Source organism: Passer domesticus, chromosome 5 (assembly GCF_036417665.1).
Source record: "Passer domesticus isolate bPasDom1 chromosome 5, bPasDom1.hap1, whole genome shotgun sequence".
NCBI classification, from domain to species: Eukaryota; Metazoa; Chordata; class Aves; order Passeriformes; family Passeridae; genus Passer; species Passer domesticus.
In genome coordinates this window covers 69,694,103-69,717,071 of record NC_087478.1, presented here as the reverse complement: position 1 = coordinate 69,717,071, position 22,969 = coordinate 69,694,103, and the positions used below count along the sequence as shown (strand labels likewise).

The following is a 22,969-nucleotide window of genomic DNA, read 5'->3' as shown; positions in this document are numbered from 1 at the left end:
CGCCACAATAACAAGCAGAGAAGAGAGTGTTTCCTGCACCTTGCAGCAGGCTGACAGAAATAACTGAGTGCCACGGAGCTGCCTTGCAGACCAGAATAGCTCTGCCTCAGAGCTGTTCAGAAACGCTCCAAATACTTGGTGAACATGCTGACATTTTAAAAAGAAGTCACACAGATTTATCTTTTGTAATTATCTCCATAAATACAGAAAATAAATTCCTGCTTAAGGTCAAACGCTTCTAAATATCCTGGTTGATGCAAGCAGCCCGGGTTTGCCTCATCAGGTTTACACAAGATGCTAACACAGACAAGAAAAGCAGAATGCCATTTTCCAGGGGACACTGGGAAAACACTCTGCCTAGTTACAAACAAGGAATCACTGTATTTCACTCAGGTGATCCCATTCCCATTCCATTTCCTCACACAACAAATACCTACCCATTAAAAAAAAACCTGAAACCAACCAGCTGCTATAGGAATGCTGATTTCACACAGGATTTTCTCACAAGTGAAATGACTTAGTTACAGATTAACTTTGCCCCAGAGTAGCAGAGCAGACATGAGATGAACACACAGCAAGCCTTTGCCACTGGTTATTTTTGCTGTAACTAGGGCAATGCAGAATGATCTGGGAAGGCCTACCCTGCTGCCAAGCTGTGCTGAACATTCAGCACACGGCTTCCAGTGTGTGCTCAAAGTCACTGTGTGCTGTCTTTGTAGCAGGTCAATCTTTAAATGTGTACTAGCTACTTTAAATAGAACTGGAAGGGCAAGAAAACGCAAAGTTCTTGAGTAAATATTTTTCTTTGCTGGCACCTAATCCTAATACCTGGTGCTAGCTCTGCAGTCTCCAGCTTGAGCCAGGGGCAGAGATTAGCAGGAGCCATTCAGCAGCTGCAGAGTTCTGGCAGTTCTGGCCACTCCATTGTGGTGGTGAAGGGAATCCTTGCTGCCACTTCTGCTCTGAGTCTGAAGGAGAAAGGCAGTTCCCAGACACCAAAAACAGACACTGCCATGAGCTCCACCACCACAGCAGAGTGCAAACAAGGTGACCACTGAATGAACAGAAGCTCAGCACATTTGCTCAAGGCCTTCTAGCAGAAAGCTCAAGACAAACCCCAGCTTTTACCAAAGAGAAAAAAATTGTGCAGACCAAGCACAAACTACTTGGATCACTACTGTGCAAGAGCATCATCACAATTCTCACAGCAGTACAACAGGCTCAGATTAAACAAGTAGTTAAAGGAATTAAAGTCGGGATTTTCTATTTAAAAAAGAATCTCCTGTGGATAGCAACCCATTGAAATAGCTAAGCCTTTGCAATACATCTGACACCCCAGTATGCCAATGACAGGGGCTCAGATACTTGTTAGAGCTTTAACATCAACCAGAAATAGATGCTGAATTGAAATAACTGAAGTTTTTGTTAGTACAGACTATGTGCACACTTCCCCAAAGTTCAGTAGGGGAAAGAGCTGCAAAGATTATTAATGTGTTCTGCACTGGGATCAGAGAGATGAGATACAAAATCCCACCAGCTCTGAAGGCAGGAAATTGTCACTTCTAATATTTTTCTTTCCCTGTTCCATCATGTTGTATTACAGTGGGAATTTCCCCTTCTCGTTTTTTTTGTGTAGTAGAATTAAACTCGTTTTAGTTGAGCAACTTCTTACCAGTACAATAATTCTCACTCTGACAACAAAACGCAGTGAAATAAGGGCCACTCCCACACCACAAACCCCAGACCCGGAATGTATTTCATGTTTTCCTTGCGACTCTCCAAAGGCACAGCCAAGGCAGTCGCTCCTCCAGCTCCTCCTGACGGCAAGCCAAGGGCACAGCACCCTAACGAGGGACGGCACGGGAATGCTGATGTCATCCTACACCAAACACCACAACCAACAAGACCTAAGCAGGGTTTGGAGAAAGACAATACCTAGCATCAGCAGAGGGGCAGGTGCAAATGCACAGGAGGCCTTCTCCGAGTCTGTGACAAATCTCCAGCTGAGCGCTAGTCAAGGCCAATGGTTCTGCTTTAAACTCACTGTCCAACTGGCTTAGTGAAGGAAAAACAGGGAATTACACCTATAGAACAGAGGAGGGATGTCTAAAGTGAGAGGGGATCAGGCTGGCAGGCCCCGCAAGACAGGAGAGAGATTAAGGCAGACAAGGACAGAAGGTTTCAAAGTGGCTGAAGATGCAAAGAGCGGCTCCCCATTTATATATTCATCAGCTCAAGAACTGATACAGCTGCCTGGAGTAATTCTCCTTTGAAGAAGAAAGTAATACTAAAGATCATAACAGAGAGAAAACACATGGGAGAACAAAACACACAGAAGTACCCTCTAGGTAACAAACATTTTATTTATTTCTTAAAGGAACTACAGCAATATATGTGACTACAGAATTATGAAGCACTGAAAAAACCAAAGGAATGAAATGGCCTGGATCCAAGCACTAAGGACATCACACCTTTTCTCTCACTGAGCCATCACTCAGAAAAATCACATTATCTGAAAAGAAATTAAAAAAAATTAATCTTGAGCATTGTTTTGCCTTGTTGCAAGCCTTCACACCATGAAGCCCAGATATCTGAGTTAAAATAATTTGCTAAGATGTAGATTTTGGAACAGAATAACAGTTGATAAAGGAGTGTTCAATACAAGGTTCCTTCTTTATCTCCCCTGAAAGCAGACAATTCAAGGTAGCCATATGTACTATGAAACAAGTGTGCTGAAGCTGATGAAAAGCTGCTGAACAGTGAAAGACACTAAAATATTTTAAAACGATGGTTTAATTATTTCACTACAATCTCCATCAGTTACAGCTTATTTCCCTTTTATTTTGTCATGTTCACTCTGCACTATATACCATGTCAACAGCCTGTAGGAATATGGGAAGCTCCTACTTCATCAAGCCTAAGGAATTTCTAAAGTGTCTTGAGACTGGGCCTCTTGAACAAGAAATCATTAGGAGAACACTAATTAAAAAACATAATTGCTTCTTCCTTCCAGCACTGCTAGCTTTTAAAGAGGCTGCAGAAACATCCAGGAATATGACTGTTCTTTTTCCTTTTTTTCCCTTCTTTTCCTCTGTTCTAGTCATTCCAGACATACTCGTGTAACAGAAATGTTTGCTCTACTACCCAATTAATTTATCCCTCATTCAAAACCAACACAGGAGCAGCTCTATCCACAATAAAGATGCAGGATGCTCAGGCTATTTCAAGGCTCAAGGAACAAGCCGAGTTTCCTAGTTTTCTTTGTTGTGTCAACCCAAGGCACAAATCTACTCCTTATCTATTCTGTGGGATAAACAAATGACACCAACACTTTGCAATACTCTCATTTTCTGTGTGTTCACAAGCAGTGCCAGAGGAAATCTTTTGGTACACACTATCCATTATCTCAAAATCCCTGAGTGTGGATACTGAGGATGAAGACAAACCAAGCTTCATTCCAGAGGCCCTCCACCCTCTTTTCATTTTAAAAGGGCAAGGGGCACCTTGGTGCTTTGCTTCTTACCTGCTATAATTGTTGTGGCCTGTCGCCTCACATTGTTCTTATCTGTATATTCACCATAATCTATTTTCCCTTCAACAAATATTCGAGAGCTGAAAAAAACCAAGAATTTGATTTTGGTCAGAGAACTGTGCTGCTGTTTTCCACTCTATAATTGTAGAATGATTTGGGTTAAAATGGGATCCTAAAGACCACATGTTCCAAACATCTGGCCATAGCAGGAATACATCCACTAGATCAGGCTGCTAAAAGTCCCATCCAGTCTGACACTTCCAGGGATGGGGCATCCACAGCTTCTCCGGGCAACCTGTGCCAGGGCTTCACTAGCTTGACAGTAAAGTTTACATCCATATATCCAACCTAAATTTTCCCTCTTTCACTTGGAGCCCACGACTCTTTGTCTTATCACTACACTTCCTGATGAAAAGGCTGAATTCAGAATCTGATTCAAACTACACAGGCTTTTGTATCAGTTGTTTGTAGCTGCTCTGCTAACTTGTCTTATGGCACCTGTATCTTACAGTTCCTGGTCACTGTAATTATCACAGTAATCCATTATTAAGGCATTAAATTCTCACACACGTTTGTTATTTACTTACCCCTTCCTCACATACTGATAGGTGACATCCCTGAGGCCAGGTCTGAAGACAGAGATTCTGTGCCATGTCGTCTTCTGACTGATATCACCTAAGGTACACAGAAGTAAAAGAGCTGGATGCCAAATCCTCTTTGTGATACAAGACTCAGAAATCAGCTTCAACACATTGGTATTCTCAAATTGTGAGAAGTGATTTGAAAACAGAAGTATACTAGCACTCCATCTCCCACTTCACTCCAGAACTAAATGTTCCACTCATCCGTGTCCAAACAAATTCTTGTGCAGAAGCACAGTTCAAAGTAAGACGTTGTTTTTTCTGTAAGACAGTGCTCACGGTAATAATTTTCCCCCCCTCAGACACTTCACACTGAATAGAATCTAGAGAATGAGACATCTGCAGATGCAAACTGATGAGAGAATCAATGAGAAAATCATCTTTTCTTTATTTTTCTCATGCTGAAATACAAGTAAGAGTACAGAACCTGCTATGCCTCTGACATACCCCCACCAGTGACAAACTGCCCACCCCACACACTCTCCTCTCCTCCTGAGGAAAGTGAACAACAGATCTCTCTTCAGTACATGCTGCTGGGGATCAGTAAGACACACACAAGTGCACCAGCATCTCTGCTGAGCTCAAAGGAACCTTCCTGCACCCCAGAGATTTGCAAGTGTGCTACTGGCCATGCAGACTCACCTCCCTGGTTTACTTCACTATCTCCTGTCCGCCACATCTCATTGGTTGCAAGGGAAAATATGGTAACAGGATTTTTTCCTTCCACTTGCCTCATGATAGGGTCCTGTCCAACCCGACCAAGCAGCTGAACACGATTCATGGCTGAAACAAGAGAGACCAAACACCAAGGTGAATTATGAGGCTTCTAAGCATGGCAAGCCATCAGTGAGCAGCTTTTCTCAAGGGCCAGGATCACAGCTTTCTGCACCTCCTGAGTACTTTTTAAGCTCTTGTGACATTTGGCTTTTTCAGGCCCCAGGAGATGGTTGACTGTGTCTGTACTGTCATGATCACTGTGAACTAACTGATTTAAAAAGCCAAAGGTTCCTTATTCTTTCTGTTCCATCTCTTTCACAGATACATCCATGTACCACTTAAGACTAAACTGCATTTATGTGACTTTTGTTTCATAATGACAAAACACAATGCACAGCAGTACCTGTGAAACAAAGTTGCATTACTATACTCCATCCTCTGAATGAGAGAGTCAGTTTTTACACCATTACCAGGCCCAGGCAGACACTGTCTATCCCTTCTCCGTGTTCAAGGACAACTGGAAGAAGTCAGGTAAGTATCCCTCATGCACAATGAGCATGTGACATGAATAGTGAAGGCTGAGGAACACCTGGAGCAAATCCTACTGGGGCAGCACCACATAGACAAGTGCCCCAGGGACCCAGGAGTCTGAGAAACAAGCACACAAAACAGCTGAAGGCAGCTGTTAGAAACCATGCCAACAGCAGACCCAAACCACTGCCACAGACAACGCACAACTACCTGCCCTCTAGAGGGGGTAGTCTGAGTCAGGGCTTTCTTCTTTTCCCCTAAACTGCTGCTTCACCTGACAGAGACCAGACTGTCAGGAAGCCACTCAAGACTGTGTGCTTGAAACAACACATTCTTAGGTGCTACACTGAGGAGCTACCACTCCTACCTGCTTCTCTCCTGCCTTATTTCAGATGTCCTAAAACTGAGATAAACACAACGAGTAACATCTAAATTGCATCGCAGGAGGTACTTACATCTTTCAAGGACCAATGAGTTAACCGTATCAGAGTCATGTCTTACAAACTGGCGTAGCACCTGAAGGAACAGAGAAATGTGAGTTTCCAAGACACAAACTATGAACAGCATTCACAAGCCTTCACACCTCATTTTCTGAGCACTTGCAGAGGCTCTGCAAGTATGTTCTTTGCTAGGTAACTAATGGGGGACCCAAGGAAAGAAATCTGCTCGACCAAATGAAGCTAGTAAGATTACTTAAAAAACATCTGGTTAAATCAAGGTGGAAGAGTTGCCTAGAAAGAAGCATGGCCCAAAGGTATACCTCCAGCAGTTATTTTTGGGACACGCAGTAACTACTGCTTTTCTGTAATATGTAAATAAGAAGGTTTGTAGGAGAGTGGGGGTTTAGTTGTTTCAGCTTTAGTCTTTGGAAACAAACAGGTCTGATGGTTCTGCTTCGTTTCAGAGATTAACCAGGTGTGCCCAAAAAGTACATCCATCCACTGGAATGAGCAGTGGATGCACTGGCACACCTGTTCCCGAGGGAAATCTAGGACACAAAATTCTTAGAACTGCAAGTGGGAAAGCTGCACAGGAACTGCCATTATTCCAGCAAATATTCCAGCTTAGAAGAAAGGAAGTGGCGGGGGGGAAGCACAGAAAGACTTCTGCTAGCTGTCCACGTGCAGGAATTGGAAAAAAGTCTCATTTCAGAACAGGTGGCTCCAGAGCTCACACTCTCTCCCTGAGAGCAGACCCAGCGCCGAGGCCCCGGCCAGCGGGCACGGTGGCCGAGGGCTCCGGGCTGTGTCCGCCCCTCCCCTTCCCGGGCAGCGCCGAGCGCGGCCCCGTGTCCGGGATCGCGGCGGGCACAGCGGCTGCAGCCGGCCCCGCACGGCCCTACCTGCCACGCCGGTCGCCGCCACATGCTGCCGCCGAGCCTGCGGAGGGAAGAGCAGGGCTGAAGCAGCGCCCAGCGAGCCCCGGCCCGGCCCGGCCCCGCGCCTCTCCCGCTGCCGCGCTGCGCCCGCCCGGAACAGGAAAGGGCCGGGCGGAGGTTCCGGGCGGAAACGCGCCCGAGCCCCCGGGAGACACCGAGACCGCGGGGGGAAAAATAACCAACAAAATTCCATCACTCCGTTATCGGTTAAAAAATGATAAAACCTTTATTCGCACGAAACGATAGGATCTAACAGTTAAAAGCCAGCATGTGCAACGTCATAAAACAAACCAGTAAAACCTGGAAATAAGCGAGTTACCAAGCGCTGCCCCATAACATTGCAGCGCTCTGTCCAACCAACACAAACGACAAGGACCCCCAAAGTTACATTTAGCGGGGAGAGGGCGAAGGCTGTATGAGATCTCAAATACGCACAACGATTAACATGGGCAACTCCAAAAAGCTGATAAAGCCCTTTCTAATGGCCCTCATCTTTGCTGAAAGGCTGCAGTTCACAGGCAGAGATGCTGGAGGGGAGCTGGGTACAGACAGACCCAGCTACCAGCACACTGCAGCCGTCTCCCCCACGGGAACAAGGAGTCCTCCCGGACTGACAAAAAACGAGTTGGGCACCAGGGACTAACTAGTCTGTGAGAGCACACCCAGTGACAAAAGTTTTGTTGCTGAAATTTGAAATAATGTTTTTCTTCAACTCCCACTCCCTAACTCAAAAGTATTTTCTATTACTCTGTGTCCCCCCCTTAGTGAAACACCACTCCAGCTGCACCCGAGCCCCCCAGGACAGCTGTGTGTAACCACCTGGCTCCTGATGTGTAGCTAGAACTGGCTGCCATAGTCTCTGCCTACTTGCTCCTAGAAGGGGCCAGCTGTAGATGCTGTCTCCCTGTACAGCCATCATCATCCCTCTAAAGATATAGTCAGCCCAAGTGTTAAGACCACCAAATCACCAATAACAGGGCCCAACTCAGGAAAGAGGGAAGTGAGTGGAGCAAATGTCATTCTTTTGTCACGGCAGAGCTACACTGAGTCTACAGCAAGGCAAATTACACAAGAAATTAAACATGTAAAAGACTGAGGACAACCTTAAATCCCATTATACAACACTTGTAAGCCAGTCATTCTTTTCTCAGCCAACATCTCATCATAACTAACAGGGGAACAAAAAGCAAACAAACAAAAAAAAAAACCCCAAAAAAACCAACAGGGAGAGAGTATGGGGCATTGGTCTGTGCAGACCCTCTGCTTTCACAGGGCCATTCAGCAGTCTATGGACAACACAAATTCAGAAACCCAGAGTAAAGCTAAACGAGCGACAGCTCTTCCCTCCCACCAGACGCTTGCTCTTCTGCTTAGAAGAGGTTTCAGACTCTTGTAACTTGGCACTTCCTAAGGCTTGGTCCTTCATGAGAGTCTGGGCAAGGCGAGCTGCTTTAAGTTCCCTGCAGCGGGGAGACAAAGGAAGAGGAAAGGAAGAAAACCATGTAATGCATGAATCCCCAGCAGCTACAGAAGCAAACTATGAACAATCTTTCACATGAGGGTTACTGTAATACTCCAGCACTGCTGGAAGGGGGCAACTTCTCAGCCCAGAGGATAACATGAAGATTACTGTAGCTGTCTCTAGAGTTTGTTTGAAAAGGTAGGAGCTCTGAAGATTTACCAGAAGAAAACTATGTATCAGGTCAGCAACACATTGGCACCAGTATGAGGAATACCTGGCTCAGTTTTTCTCCCATTGTTTCAGATAGTTGCGAGTGCTGAAATTTATATCAGTGTCATCTCATACATGTATAACACCTAAATAAATGCAGATGCTTCTTTTCCATTGCCTTTCTTCCCTTTCTTATGCTTGCTGCTCTTCCAGAGCATTCACACTTCTGTCTACACAGAAAACCTCTTCCCCAGCTGACAATTGCACTTAGAGGGGTTGTGGGGACGTTCTCAGATCCCATCACCCCAAAACACTACTGCCAACAGCAGTGAGAGGGAACAAGGGAAATCTGCCACCACCTGATATTTCTTTTCCTTCTATGCTTAGCCCACTATCTCAGTGCATTATCAATTCCTCATCTGCCCACTGGCTGCAGGTTGTATCAGCACTTTGCATCACCAGTGGTTGCAGGAAATGCACAAATTTGCTGTTATAACTCAGTGAGCTCCTCCAAGCCAGAGCTGAAGCACAGCTGCTGCCTGGGCACTGCAAGTCCCTGGTTTTACATCCCCATCATCCCCCCACCTCCAGGCACAGGAACTGCCTGGGGATTTCTGCACGTGCATTCTTCCAGCACTACCACCCTCAATTCAAAGCTGGTGACCAGCATGGCTGTGCCCATGCCTTCTCCCCAAGTCAGCTCTACCTTTCCAGCATGGCAGTCTTGCATTTCTCCATATTTAGCTGCTCCTGGAGCTGCACAGCTTTTCCACACGAAGGACGGAGAACAGGGTGTTTGGTGAGAGCCGTGGCAGAAGGTCTTTGTGCTGGGTCAGGATGGATCATGAGCTAGAAGGCAAAGGAGTGCAGAGTCTGACATTCCTGTCACATGCCAGCTGCAAAAGCCACCATCCTGTCAAGACTACTTCCTCACCTTAAGGAGTTCAAGAAAACGGTGGGGAAGCTTCTGGGGGATGGGTGGGACATTGCCTTTGCGGATGTGGTGCCACAGGGCCCCGTTGTGAGGCAGCGGTGCTGTCCCAGCTGCCAGAGCCACTGTGAGTGCCAGGGCAAAGATGTCTGCCTTGGGCAAGTAGCAGTATTGCTGCAGAGAGAAGGGAAGGGTGTTAGAAAGGAACATCTTGCTACACTAAGCAAAGGTGAGCTGGGATATGAGTTCAAAAAGAAACAGCCAAGCAAGTGTGTGCATACAGCACTGCCTTCACCACTCCAGTGAGCTGTTTCCTGCTCTTCAGGATGAAAACATTGGCAGCAGGCAGTAGGACTAAGCAACAGCACGTTGGCTCTCAGCCATAAGGACCTTGCAGACCACGTTGGGATCGCTGCAGTAACTCCAGAGGATGGCCTAACACATGTGTACCTCCAGCCTCCACCACAAGGCAGTGAGCTACCCATGCCCAACTCAAACTGAAGGCTACATCTGATACATTGGCCTAACAGTTCCTAAATCCACTTGCAGCACAGATACTGTCCCTTAAACACCTGAACAACACATCCAAGCTGGTTGTTCAATTCTGATTCCCTTTACATTTGTTGGCTGGAGTGACAAAACTGCAGCCAGTTTAAGAGGCGTGTTGTGCCTCCCACCTCTCCCACTACTTGTTCAGTGTTTGTTTTACAAGGCATCTGTCTGGGTAAATATATTCCTCCATAACCACATCCAGTAGTTTCATCTCAGCTGGACATGTAAATCAAATGTCTTCAAACTGATAAAGGTTTTGTCTCACTGATCCCTCAAGGGGAATAGCTGCAGTAATCCAATGATAGCTACTTATGAAGTATTTACATGATAAGACCCACAGCACTATTGTTCATGAGAAGTGCTAATTGTACAGATTTCACAGCCAGACCAGACAGATGAAAGAGAAGATAAGGTGAGGAACAAATTAGACTAATGACTGCTCTACAGTTGATCTCTCCCCACTTGCTCTCCCACCCTGTTCTCCCCCTGCCCAGCTTTAGCAGTTTTACCTCTTGCAAAATCTCATTGGCCAAAAACCGCCTGTCTCCTTCCTCCACCTGAGGGTTTGTTATTGACGTCACGTGTCCAAGGTCACCTGAGACAAAGAACAAGCAGCTGAAATGTAATGAAGCAAACTGAAGTCATTCTCCAATAAAAGCCTCCCCTTTATAGGCACCAACAGAGAAATACTGAGTAAGAGAGCAAGCCTACTCCTAACTCAGCAATCTGCACTTGGAAACAAGCACATTAATTTTGCGTGACTTGTCTTCTTAGAGGAATAATTCTGGTGAGTAATTGGGGCATTCATGACTATTCTATCAGTTCTGTGTGCACGTCTCCTCAGCCGCAGGACACAGCAGTCTCAGGCAGTAATGGCCAGCCCTAACCTTAGGCCAGCCGTAAAGTAGGCTAAAACATACCAATCTTATACACCACACCAGGAGAGAATTCATCTTCACTGTCACTGTCCTCCTGCCCAGCAGGGCCTGAAACTGCCAGCTTGTGACAGATGAAGATATTACCTGCAAGACACAGAAATTCAGCAATAAGGTGATACCAGTGGTCAGGCTGCAGCGCCTGACAACTTTGTAAAAATCCCACCTGTCAAAGTAGTTAAGCTTTGCAACAAGAGAAATTATACACATGCTTCCCACCCTGAGCTTTCTTCCCAGCTCACATTCAGACACATAGCTGGCATAAGACAGCTGTATCTTGTGCATAAAATATCCCAGGGAAATCAGCTTTCCCCTCCCTCTGCCCTCTACAGGAGAAGAGTAACTTCAGCAGGAAAAAGGAGTTGCCCTCTAATATTAATTATGTGACAGAGGGGAAGCATTGCCCTGGAGGTGACCATCCTGAGCTGCAGAGAGGAAACCTTGTTACTATTTTTGCAGGAACTTAATCCCCCCAAGGTATCACAAAAGGCAGGTGTTGTGCAACAGGACAGGAGTAATAAAGGAAGTCCCCATCTTCCCTGGCAGCCCTACTTGCTCCATCAGTATGAAGGTGATTCCCATAAGCTAGGAATAGGAGCATGAGACAGGAGTAAAATGCTATCAGAGAAGGCTCAATTTTAGAGCAGCAGTAGGGGCACAAATCAAAATAAAAATAAAACCAAAATACCATTCACAAGACAAGGGCAAGGTCCTCTTTTCTTTGGAGCACTACAATCAGTCCACTCAAAAGGATTTATTACAGGTCTGACCCCTGAGGGATCACTAGGAAAACCCTCCACAAAGGAGGAGGGCACTATACTTACTAGGTTTGATATCCAGGTGCACAAGGCCAGAGTTGTGGATATATTTTAGTCCCATGGAGACTTGCAGCAATATTTCCTTCAGCTCTGCTTCTGGAAAATACTTCCCAAGCTTTGCATTTTCCAGCAGCACATCTTGGAGACTCCCACCTAGGGGAAAACAGTCAGTTTGAGACCTGACAGAGGTTTTATGGAACAGCATGTTTGAAACAGCTTAGCTGCCCAGAACACTTGGAGGCTTGCTAGAGACAAACCCCAAGCACAGCAGCTCTGTGTGCTCTAGTGATCAAACTTGGACATCACCACTCAGCTTCAGCCTTCCCACTGCCCTGGAATGCCCAGCCTGCTGCTCCACAAGGATGAGCAGCTGTAGTTCTACCTCCAGCCTACAGCTCTACATCCTGCCAGGAGGGCTGTCCTGTTAATGATGCTAGTGCTGCTGCAAGTGAACAGCAGAAAAATTAATTGCTTCTGCTGTGCTTAGATGCAGAAAGCAGGTATAGGAATGGTGGAACAAGGAAATTAAGTTCCCATTGGCAGATTTTTTGACTGAAAAGCATTAACAGTAAACACAGTTTTGTGGGTCTCCATCAAGACACTATGTATATCTCAGAGCCAGAAGATATCATAGCCTCTGTCTCCATCAGCTTACTTTTCACCACCTCTCTTTTGGCCTCACATGTTCAGCCACCAGAATACAAGCAATACACCCATGCTGCAGCAATGAATACATTTCATGGTTGCTTCCATCAGATTTTAGAGCAATACTCCGAGCAGCTGTCACCACTCTTCATTAAGCCTCAAGACTACAGAGGTGCAGTCAAAAGATGAACCTTACATATTTGCTTTCAGCAACTCTGGTAGCTAAAGGCATCTTCTCCAATTTCTCTCAAGCAGTGGTATTGCCAAGGGCAAACTCCAGTAGGAGTCTGCCACCCTGACTGCAGCACCCCATTTATACTTTGCCTCATAATTTACTCCATTCCTCTGCAGCTGTAAACCCCTTTCTTCTGGCCAGGATGCAAGGTGCCTTCATCCAACCAGTCACTACCCACCTCCATTAAGAGGAGGTTTTGCCAAGATACATGGCCCTTAAGTCAGCAGCTCTTGAGTCACTCATATCAGGTGTTACCTGGACGGTCCCAGCACAACCCTAAGCATCAGAATGGGGAATTCTTTTCCAGGCCAGTCAAAAAAGAGAAACAATTTTCAAATCCCAGAAATACAAAGTTCCACTGCTTCTAAAACATTAGCATCACTCAGAGCTTCATCTAAATATTATGTGCCCTTACTGGATTCTCCACAGAAATGCAGCCCCATGGCAGTTTGCTTTCTTGTAAGCCAAAACACCCACATTTAAGTACAAAAGAAGGCAACTTTGCCCATGCAGAGATCTCAGCCTTGAATGCTGTCCAGCCCTTACCATTGCAGTGCTCGTTCTGGATAATCATGTGATCATCCTCTGCCCAGGCCGAGTAGTAGCGCACGACGTGGGGGTGGTGCCCCAGGACGGCGTGGGCATAAACCTCGCGCAGTGCCAGCTGCCTAGGGAGGCACACACGGAAAAAGCTGAGGTGACAGGCTGCCAGAGGCTACTTGGCACCAGGAGAGGAGCCCTGCTTTGCAGCCTGAAAGTCCCGAACCCCTCTGTTCCCCCTTTCTCTCAGATTTTGACAGACAGACTGGCTCTCACAGCTGCTGAGGCAAAGCCTGCCCTTGATCAAATACCTGAGCAGCTGCTAAAGAAAATAATTGCTGAGCAAGTCTTTTTTTAAAGAGGCAAAGGCAGCAGCAGCTTCAAAGACTTTGCTTTAGCTACAGGACATCGCAAGCTGGTCAATATAGATAAGAGTAGTGCTGCCCATAGAGCAAGGCAGGGACAGCAGTATGTCTGTCAAATTTCTTGGTAGTTATTGTAAAGAAACTGTCTGGATGGACCCAAGGTGATCAGGTATTCCATCCTCTCACTTTGCTGTGCATGTGACTTCTTCCTTCCCTAGACATTTATACCCAATAGCTGTATAGTGGTATCTTCCCCCACTCTCCCAGCTGTTACTTGGAAGTGCAGCAGTAGCCAATTTTTGCTCCTGCCACGCATCAGATACTTTTAGATCCACACTCCCTCCTTCCCATCACACCTCTCAAGAACATGCCCATCATTTCAACTGGCAGTTTCCAGAAGCACACTCACTCATCTGAGGATCCTGCCAGAGGCCTTTTGGAGCGTTTGATGGCATAAACACATCCATCGAGGCGTTTGATGCACTTGTAGACAGAGCCAAATTCCCCCACACCAATTTTTTCCAGTTCCAGGAACTCCTTCTTGTAGCGGGAAACCATATTGCTTGCCTTCAGAGTATATCTCTGCAGAGTGACAAAAACAGCAGAGACAAATAGGAGAATGACTCAATAGCTGTCATTGTTTTAGGGGTGTGTAACACTTGCTGTCACTGAGCACCCCCATTGTTCCCTCTCCCATTCTGGGTTTTCATCCAGGTGTACGTGCAGGTGTTTGGCCAGTTCTTGAAACAGCCATTTCAGCTCTTGAAATTACCTTTCACTTGTATTTTTTCTGACCACTTGAACATCACCTTCCCTGGGTTGCAAGGCTGTTTGGTTGGTTTTATATGATCAGGACTTGTTAGCCATAGAGGTAAAAATTGTAGATAAGGAGACATTTAGTCTAGTTGGCTGTATATGCCTAAGCCTTCTTGGGTTACTGCCATCAAATCCCTTCTCCTGACAAGACGACCAGTTCCTGGAGCCACAACTGTCAGGGATGAACAGCAGGCAACAACAAGGTATTGGCCTAAAGACAGGACTTGAGAAAACCTTAGATCTATTGCCTGTTTTGAGCTCAGGAGAGGAGCTTGGTGTGTTGGCTTTGTGTGACCCCAGCTTTGCAAGAGCAGCTGAGGTTGCCTGCAGCCAAGGCCATTCTCTATCAGCTCAGGCTCTGCAGGTTTGAAGCACCAGCTGTTGGCTAATGGCAGATTAGCTGGTCTCCGTGTATTTGTTTGTATTCCCACTGATATCTCACCCAGAGACACTTTTCCACAAAGAGCTGAAAGCTGGCAGAACTGTTGGAACATAATTATTGCTGCAATAATGGCCACTAGGGATCTAGGAACTGCTGGTACTGCTGGGAGAGTGATGCCTACTGGCAAGGAAAATAAGTAAAAAAAGATCAGCATTGGAGCATAAAGTGAACATCAAGAGTGGTCTAAGTGATTTTTCTCCATCCCTTACAGGGACAGCAGCTCATGTTGCTCAGTGGCTTCCACAGAAACTGCTGTGATTGCTGTAGTTTATGGTAGAGGAGGAGGTGAGTGTTGGTCCTCACAGCCAGTAAAATCTGGCTCACATGAAACAGAAGCCCTTCCCAACAGGCTGCATTTCATAAGGCAGCTGTATTTTACACTATCTTAAGAAGCTTGGCAGTAAAAATACCTCCTATTACTCAATTTTATACCTATATTACATAGTCAATCACGCAGAATAATAGTCCAGTAATTCACAAGTTACTTAAGGCTTTCTTCTAGGTAAAACAATAATTGTGGCAGCCTTGGAGGTTGCCTGGTAGCAGATTTGCTCTGCAGGTGTAGTTTTTCCAGAGACCATTTGCCTGCAATCCCAGTCTCCTCGGCTAGAGGGTACCGTTATCCTTCCATAAGCCTGGCTATCGCAGTTACAAAGAACAATTCCGCCTTTTCCAAGTTTGTCATCTCAAACTACTGTTAACCAAGCATTCAGCGTGGACCTTTTCTGTCACAGGTATCCATTCTCTGGCACAGTGCCATGGTTTATACTCCAATAACAGAATAAATTCCATCAAACACCAAGCTTTTACAAACATTTTATCCACTCTGTGGGAAGAAAATGTACAGACACTCACCTTTGTAGGTAGCTCCTTTTTAATCTGGCTTCCTGGATGAGGATCATTCCTGCAACAGAAGATTAGGAAAGTCTGGGGTATCATTTCAGTGCAGCAATCCAACTGGGTTTGAAATTAACATATCTTTCAAATGAACCTCCAAACCTTGCTTCACAGCCTAACCATGTATTTTATAGAGTTGATAAACAAGTTTTTAATTGAGGTCTTAAAGACTGCAGTCGCAGGTTAGGAAGTCTTTGTTTCCATTTAGGAGGCCTCCACAAAGCGATTTCAGTACTGCCCACAGGAGAGGGGCATTGTCCAGAGGCATCATTCTCCTGGCCTCCTTGTTACTGGTGAAGCTGCAGCCATAGCACTAAAGAGAGCTGTTGATCCCCCACTTACCTTTCTGAAGAGAGGCAATGATTGATTTTTACATTTACTTCTGTTACCTTTATACATCTGCTAACATTTACTCTACACCAATGAATACTACAGAAGTAGATGATTCATTGTTAGCAAATAAGTCCAGATACTGAACATCTCCATTGCTTATATCTTTCCAACAGTCTGATTGCAGTCTGCTGCCTAAGAGTAGCTCACTTACAGCTCTCCTGCAGCCTTCCGTTTGCCATTAGGATGGAAGAGCATTTGTCTATAGGATTCTGGTGTGAAGGGATTAATGTTGACAAGAGAAGCTTGGGAAGAGTCATCAGAGTCAGCACGAGGAGTGAGCCTCAGATGTCGGAAGCCTTTGGCTGGGACCTTGGTTGCAGATGAAGGAAAAGCTGTCTTTGATAACAGGCTCTGTATTGAGAGAAGAAAAAATAAGTGACAAATAAACCCGGACTTTTTTTTTTGTTGCTATTTCAGAATAAAATTCTTGTTCTCCTGTAATTCAAGGAGAACTCAGCTCCCTTTCTTGGCATAGTTGAATCATTAAATCCCCATCCCTAGTTTAGTCCCCACAGTTTTCATTTTCCACAAAGCATTCCATTATTTGTTAAGCCCTTTCATATTCTATTCCCTGCTCACTTGGACAAGGCCTGCAGAGCCATTTTGGCAATCACAGTCTTCAAGAGGAGCCAGCTGCTCCCCTTTCCCTCCTACTGAGAAGTAGAAATTGCATCATATGTTGCATTAACATAGAAGGCATGGACCATTGCATCAGTTCAGTCAGGACAGGTTTGTCAGGAGATGAGCTAGAACACCAGCCAGACTTCCCAGCACTAAGCAGCCTTAGGATAGGGGATGTTGCTAGAAATATTTTTTATATGGCTACTAGCAAAGCAAAATGAAACCATTTCTCCTCATGAGTAAAAACCAGAGTTTCAGAAATTTAAGTTCAGAAAGAACCTCTGGATCTTCTATAGCTCACCTTGCCACAGAACACAGGTCATTGTGTTTCACTCACTAGTCCAGAACCTTGGACCATGGAAAGCATATTCACCAGTCTTGAGCTGAAGACAAAAACCTACTCACTCTGATTTGACTCCTTCAGTAACCATGAGCTTTTAAAAAATACATTTGGTTCTGACTTGTTTCAGCTTCAAGAGAGTGGTATAAGGTCTAAAGGGTTATTTAACATCGTGCTTTCCTCTAGTTAAAAGCTGTTTATGAACACAAGTCTCCCTGTTGAAGATCAAGGTACTTTTATATCTTTTCAATCCCACAGTGGTCTCATTATCATTATCCTGGAGCCACATCTCCACTCACATTTGGTGGCTCTGTCTGCAGTTTTAGACAGGGCTCTGCTCTCTCCATCCTTTCTATCACTTTCAAATGCTCTAAGGCCTAAGCTCACAGATTTGTCTACAAGCAGATTTAGCCCCTTTCGAGTCTATCTTTGGCAGCATGCTTGGAAAACAGGACCTTTATCCCAGGAGAGAAAGGAAAAGAAATGGTTGGTTTCATGCAGTTGCTGCTTATGGGCCACAACATGACAAATTACAAGCAGCATGTTTTGATTCATCCAGCCAACATGTTATCTACACAATGCACACCCTGAAAGCAGCCTTCACTACCTGCAGCCCATCTGGTCTGGAAAAGATTTTTATACACCTTTATTGTAGTTTAACCCCAGCCAGCAACTAAGCCCTCTGCTTTTGAACCCTTTGCCCACAACGACAATGCCTTCCTCAGTGGGATGGGGAGCAGAAATAGGGAAAAACAGGTAGAGGCTGTAGGTTGAGAAAAGAACAATTTAATGATTAAAATCAAATATAATAATTATTAGTGCTATGAAAAGAGAAATAAAACCCAAGACAGGCAAGTGATTCACAATTGCTCACCACCTGCTGACTGATGTCCAGCCCATCCCTGGGTCCTAATCAGCCCCTCCTGAATAATTTCTTTCTGTTTATGTGTTGAGCATGACATTCTGTGGTATGAACTTTCCTCTGGTTTGTTCCTGGCAGCTGTCCTGGCTATGGAGCCACACTGCTGCAGGTGCTTCTGCTCACTGGCAGAACATGGGAAATGAAAAGTCCTTGACTTTGGGTAAACACTTCTCAGCATGCATGTTTTAGCAACACTGTCCTTAAGCCCAAAATCACAATGCAGTATCAGTTACTAGGACAAAATTATCTCCATCCAAAGCAAGGGCAACTTCTCACCTATGTTAAGGTGAGATTTAGGGAGAATTCTTACAAAGGGTCACTGCAGGAAATTTTTGGATTTATGCCCTTTAGACTGCTTTCCCCTAGAGAGTGGCAGGCCATTCCTCAGTAAATATTGCCACACAGTCAATCATAAGGCCAGAGGATCATCCTTCTCTCCACATAATCAGGTTTTTGGAGAGGGACAGAAGTCAAATACTAGCTCAGAAGCATTAAAGCACTGATTTTCTGTATAGCACCTAAGCAAAGGAGCAAACAATCTCTTAACAGAGCAGGAACATTGAGAGAAGACCAACAGCTACACTTCACTGCAGGTCTAGACTGCTTGGAGCCACACACACATCAGAAATTATCTAGGAACAGAGAAGCTGGTGCCAAGTCTCTACCTGTGCTTACTCAAGACAAAAAGCAGTTGTATTATACTCTCTCCAAGAAGTTACACATAAAACAGAGGCTGGGATTATTCTCCCAAGAAACTGGCTCACTAGCTAAGTTGTATTTTAGGACAGTGACACAGGTGAAGAGATGATAACGTCCCTCCACAACTTCACATAGGTTTTTCTACCCCTTCCACAGGAGACTTGCTACCCTAAGAACAAAGCTCTGTTTTCTTCAGATTCGCTGAGCAACTGTCTTACACAAAAAGAAACACTGTGGCACCAGACAACAAGCTGGCAGGAGCTGACCAGCCTTGCCAGGCAACGTACACATCCCAGCCACAACACCATTTCCAATTCTCAAGACAAAATCCATTAGCATCCAAAAATGATGAGCATTGAACAGAGCAGCAAGTGCAGCTGCCTACCTCCAAGCTCCCCCCAAACAACGAGCTTCTTGAAGGGAGATGCATTTATCTCCCACAGAGGCACTACAGACCTGCCATTACCTTAGGAGTGTGCGGGGTGTCACAGAGCTGCAGCTTTTTCCAGGTGATGTGCAGTGGTGTCTCAGGTTTACTCCAGCTCTTGCTCACAGATGGGGAAGACTTCAGGGTGGGACTCATCAAGGCTTTTGTTCTGCTCAGGAAAATCTCACTAAGCTTTCTCTGAGGGGTTGCTGGCAGAGGACTGCTCTCTTGCCATTTCTGGAACTCTGAGCTTCTGGGGGGGCTCAAGCTCAGGGAGTCCTCCTCATTTACACTTCTTTCTTCACTGTCTTCACCACAACTGGAAAAGTCCAGTCGCTGAATGAATTCATTGTTGTTGTCCCAGTCATCCATGTTAGCACATGAAACAGAACAGGTAGAGCTGATACTGGCCTGTTTTGTTAGAGACAGAAAGACAGCATCATTTACAGATAAACTATCTTCTTCCTTGCTTCATCAAGGACATCAGTTCAGCTGACCACACTCTGCAATCCCACACACACAGAAACCTTGGTCATTCAGCAGTGTAACTAGACAGCATTGGTTGATGAAGAGCACCCCAGAATTACCAGGTACAAAGCCATTGCACTACTGCTCACGTAAAAACAGATTTTTGCTTTTTGCCTTACTGACACAAGTCAGATGCAACTCAGAAGTCACTGCCTTTGCCAGTAAGAGAGACAACTCCTCCATCCCCTATTCCCATCACACAAGTAAACACATACTAAAGAATAACACACACAGCCTCCACTCACTCTCTTCTACAATAAAATTCTCAGCCAGAGGGGAGGAAAAAAAATTCCATGCTACATACAGCTGTAAAAGCAGAGGGTGCCCCAAGGAGTCACCAGATACCCCACAGACAGCCTCTCTCCGGCCCTGGACCATTTATAGCCACCCCACACCTGAGCCAATGCTAATGGGAAACATCTGGAGCTTGGCAGCACCTGTCCACAGTTGCCTGGTGGATGGGGAATTCTCTCTGGATGTGGATTTGCAGTGCCAACAAGCAGCTCTGCAGGGAGCCTGACTCCCTCTCAGTCTGAGTCATCTCCCTGCTCCTGCATGCTCATCCCTTCTCCAGCTTCCTGGGGCCTGTAAGGGGGGTGATGTTTGCTGACAGCCTGTCTGCTCCATAATCCCATCAGAGATCCAGCCTTTGTGGTCTTTACCTTTTACCTGTATACCCCTGTGATGATGGGGCCTTGTGTTTCCTCTTTAAGTCTGAATTTCACTTCATGCATTTAGATATGCATTAGTTTGGGCAAGCATTGCAGCCTGCATGAAGAGGTCATTAGCCTAATTCATAATGTACAGATTTATGAATGTATCATTTCAAAGAGTCAGGAGAGAGTCAGGAGCAGGTCCATGTCTCCCTTCACTGCACCTCTTTGTAAAAAACAGGAATCTTCTGAGCCTTTGGCAACCTGTGTTTCAAAGTGGGACTAGAGCAAGTTTTCACTAACTGGGGACAAGGTTACAGCAGCCTTTTTTCTTAGCCTTGAGGAGAGCTGCCAGAAGAACGTGCAGTGATTGGAAGTGGCTGCAGCCCATAGGATGCTTGGCACAAGCAGCATCTGCTTTCCTTTGCACACATCAAGGGCAATTCCCACCAGAACACACAGGGCCACATTGGTCTGAGGTCTCTGTGCTCTCCTAACCCATTCTTTAAATGAAAAGTATGGCCATATGGGTCTCTGAAAAAGACTGTGATGAACAATTCATTTGATATAGAAATTATTTGTATCCTATTCACCAAAACAGCTTCAGGATTACATGGCAGGAGCCCACTACTCTTGCATCTGGCCCAGAGGTTGCAGTATTTCTTGCAGGCACAGAGCAGCTGCTCTCTTAGCCTCAAATGCAGCTGCTGCATCGCCCTGTGCCTTGTCCTGAGCGAGGTCCAAAAGCCTGGCAGTGCCAGCACTGGCTCTTTCTGCTGTGACAAGCTGTGTCTGCAGCACCTGGCCAGCTGAGATCCAGGGCCACTTTAGTACTGCTGTGGTCTGACTGCATTCATCAGATGTTCAGCAGCTGGAGCATCAGATTGAAATGTATTAATTTTGAAGAAATAAAGCTTTTAGTCCCCATGATGACACGTTTTTAATACCCAGAAAGGAAATTCCTTCAGACTTGTTTTCAATTCCACCTCAAACAATTTTTAAACCTCCCCCCCCCGCTTCAGGATTTAGAGGAACTATCCATTTTTCCAATGAGGGATATGATATGTAAGGGAGAAAACTTGGACCTGTGTAAAGAGGACCAGCTTGTTCATCTTGCATTTTAAAAATAAAAGCTACCACACTTTCATTTACATTTTTCCTGACTGTTCAAAGACCTGATGACAATTTCGTGAGCCCTCAGCTGGAGGGAAAAGGTGTTCATTTTCTTTTGAAGTAGAGTTTTTGTCTCTATTATCTTCCAGCCTAAATAATTTCAATTTTGGCAAAATAATAAAACAGTAGAAAATATGGTCTTTGGTTTTTTTCACATGTATCCAACAAAGATTGTGCCATCAGCAGGCCCAAATTGCTTGCCAAAGCCATATCAATGGCTCTGGTACCACCAGGTCCATTGTCCCACGGGTTTTTTCAGCAAAGCTGGGAGCTCAGAGCATGATGATGTTTCACACATCTCAGAGGCAGCACTGGCAGCCCCTGCTCACTGCCACTGCTTGCTCGTCCCACTGCATCCCTTCCCTCATGCTGGGACAATACTGGTGTGGTTGCACTGCTGAGGGGACCAGGAACAGCTCTGCACCACAAATAGCTCATGTGGGTCATGAAGGAATTCTTATTTGGGATTTGTTTCCTGCCTAGATTGCTGGGGGACAGACACTTGACATTTGTAGCAGCACTACTGTGGAGATGAAGATAGAAATGAGCTGTCACTTCAGCATCACCAACATACAAAAATATATTCATCCAAATGAAGATTGGCACTGTCTATACAGTTAAAGCAAAGCATGTGGCCAAGTATTTGCAGAATCTGGCTTTTCTTTACACAGTAACAAAATATTGTGCAGGGTTTGTTTCTTTTTTTCTTTACCAGTCACCTTCTATGAAAAACTCCATCTGCTAAAAACCACCTACTCTGGTCTATAGCTCTGCAAAGTAAACTTGTGCATGGGCTTTGCGAAACAAAATGCCCACTCAGTGTTGGAGCTGTCTGAAATGAAGCTAACAGCAAATAGATGCTAATGTTACCCAAAAAAAAGAGAAAAAACCCAAATCCCACTGCTGAGGAAACTGGATGATGGTTTCTTAATGGGGTATTGAACACTCAGAACTGCTCAACAGGAAAAAAGTTAGACAATTAAGGCTTTTATGACAGTATCTTCCTTTTAATTGTGGCCTGCTTAATTGGGTAACTCGATTAATCAGAAAGACCTAGGGAACCAAGTTAATCCTAATGACACCTAATGACATTGGTGGTGGCATAAGGAAGATGGTAATTACAAAACGTTGGCTGACTAGATTCCATGGTCATGCTTCTGTCTGACCCATCTTTCAGTCTGCTTGTTCCGCCCAAAACTGTTTCACATCCTTCTGTAGCACCTATGCACGTATATATACATACATATATATATATGTATATATAGACATACATATATATACACACATATATATGTACACATACCAGTATACACTGGATCAATATCCCTGACTGCTTCAGATTTGTGGCTCGCAGCTCCCACCACAGCCATTTGAGGGGGTGCGAGCCTGCCCCCGTTGCTCTGCCCAGTTCCCGGGGTTTTGCCAGCAGGAGGGCTTTAGCGGGGCTGGGGGCGGCAGCTGCCCGGCGTTGCTGTCACAGCCTTTTGGAGACAGAGGGCGGGCAGCTGGCTCTGCCCTGCGCCAGGAGGCGAAGCAGGGGCAGCCGGACTGTCCCCAGCCCGCCGA

The 22,969-nt window shown here is 45.4% G+C and overlaps 1 protein-coding gene across 2 annotated transcripts; it reads right to left on the bottom strand.

Moving 5' to 3' along the window:
* Nucleotides 1–2,345: 2,345 nt before the first annotated feature.
* On the bottom strand, nt 2,346–19,964 carry WEE2 (WEE2 oocyte meiosis inhibiting kinase). 2 transcript variants are annotated; one of them, XM_064420890.1, is made up of 17 exons: nt 19,882–19,964; nt 19,089–19,460; nt 16,192–16,391; nt 15,606–15,654; nt 13,902–14,074; nt 13,134–13,255; nt 11,714–11,860; nt 10,875–10,976; nt 10,464–10,549; nt 9,406–9,576; nt 9,178–9,320; nt 6,764–6,800; nt 5,877–5,937; nt 4,816–4,956; nt 4,120–4,207; nt 3,524–3,612; nt 2,346–2,512 (listed from the first exon to the last, which is right to left on the bottom strand). In XM_064420890.1, the coding sequence occupies exons 2-17, from the start codon at nt 19,419–19,421 to the stop codon at nt 2,466–2,468; spliced, it is 1,989 nt and encodes a 662-aa protein (XP_064276960.1). In that variant the 5' UTR covers nt 19,422–19,460; nt 19,882–19,964; the 3' UTR covers nt 2,346–2,465. The 2 variants fall into 2 exon arrangements, with proteins under 2 accessions (XP_064276960.1, XP_064276961.1); XM_064420891.1 differs by lacking the exons at nt 2,346–2,512; nt 3,524–3,612; nt 4,120–4,207; ... (1 more) ...; nt 5,877–5,937; nt 6,764–6,800 and adding an exon at nt 7,000–8,259.
* Between the last annotated feature and the right edge of the window lie 3,005 nt (nt 19,965–22,969).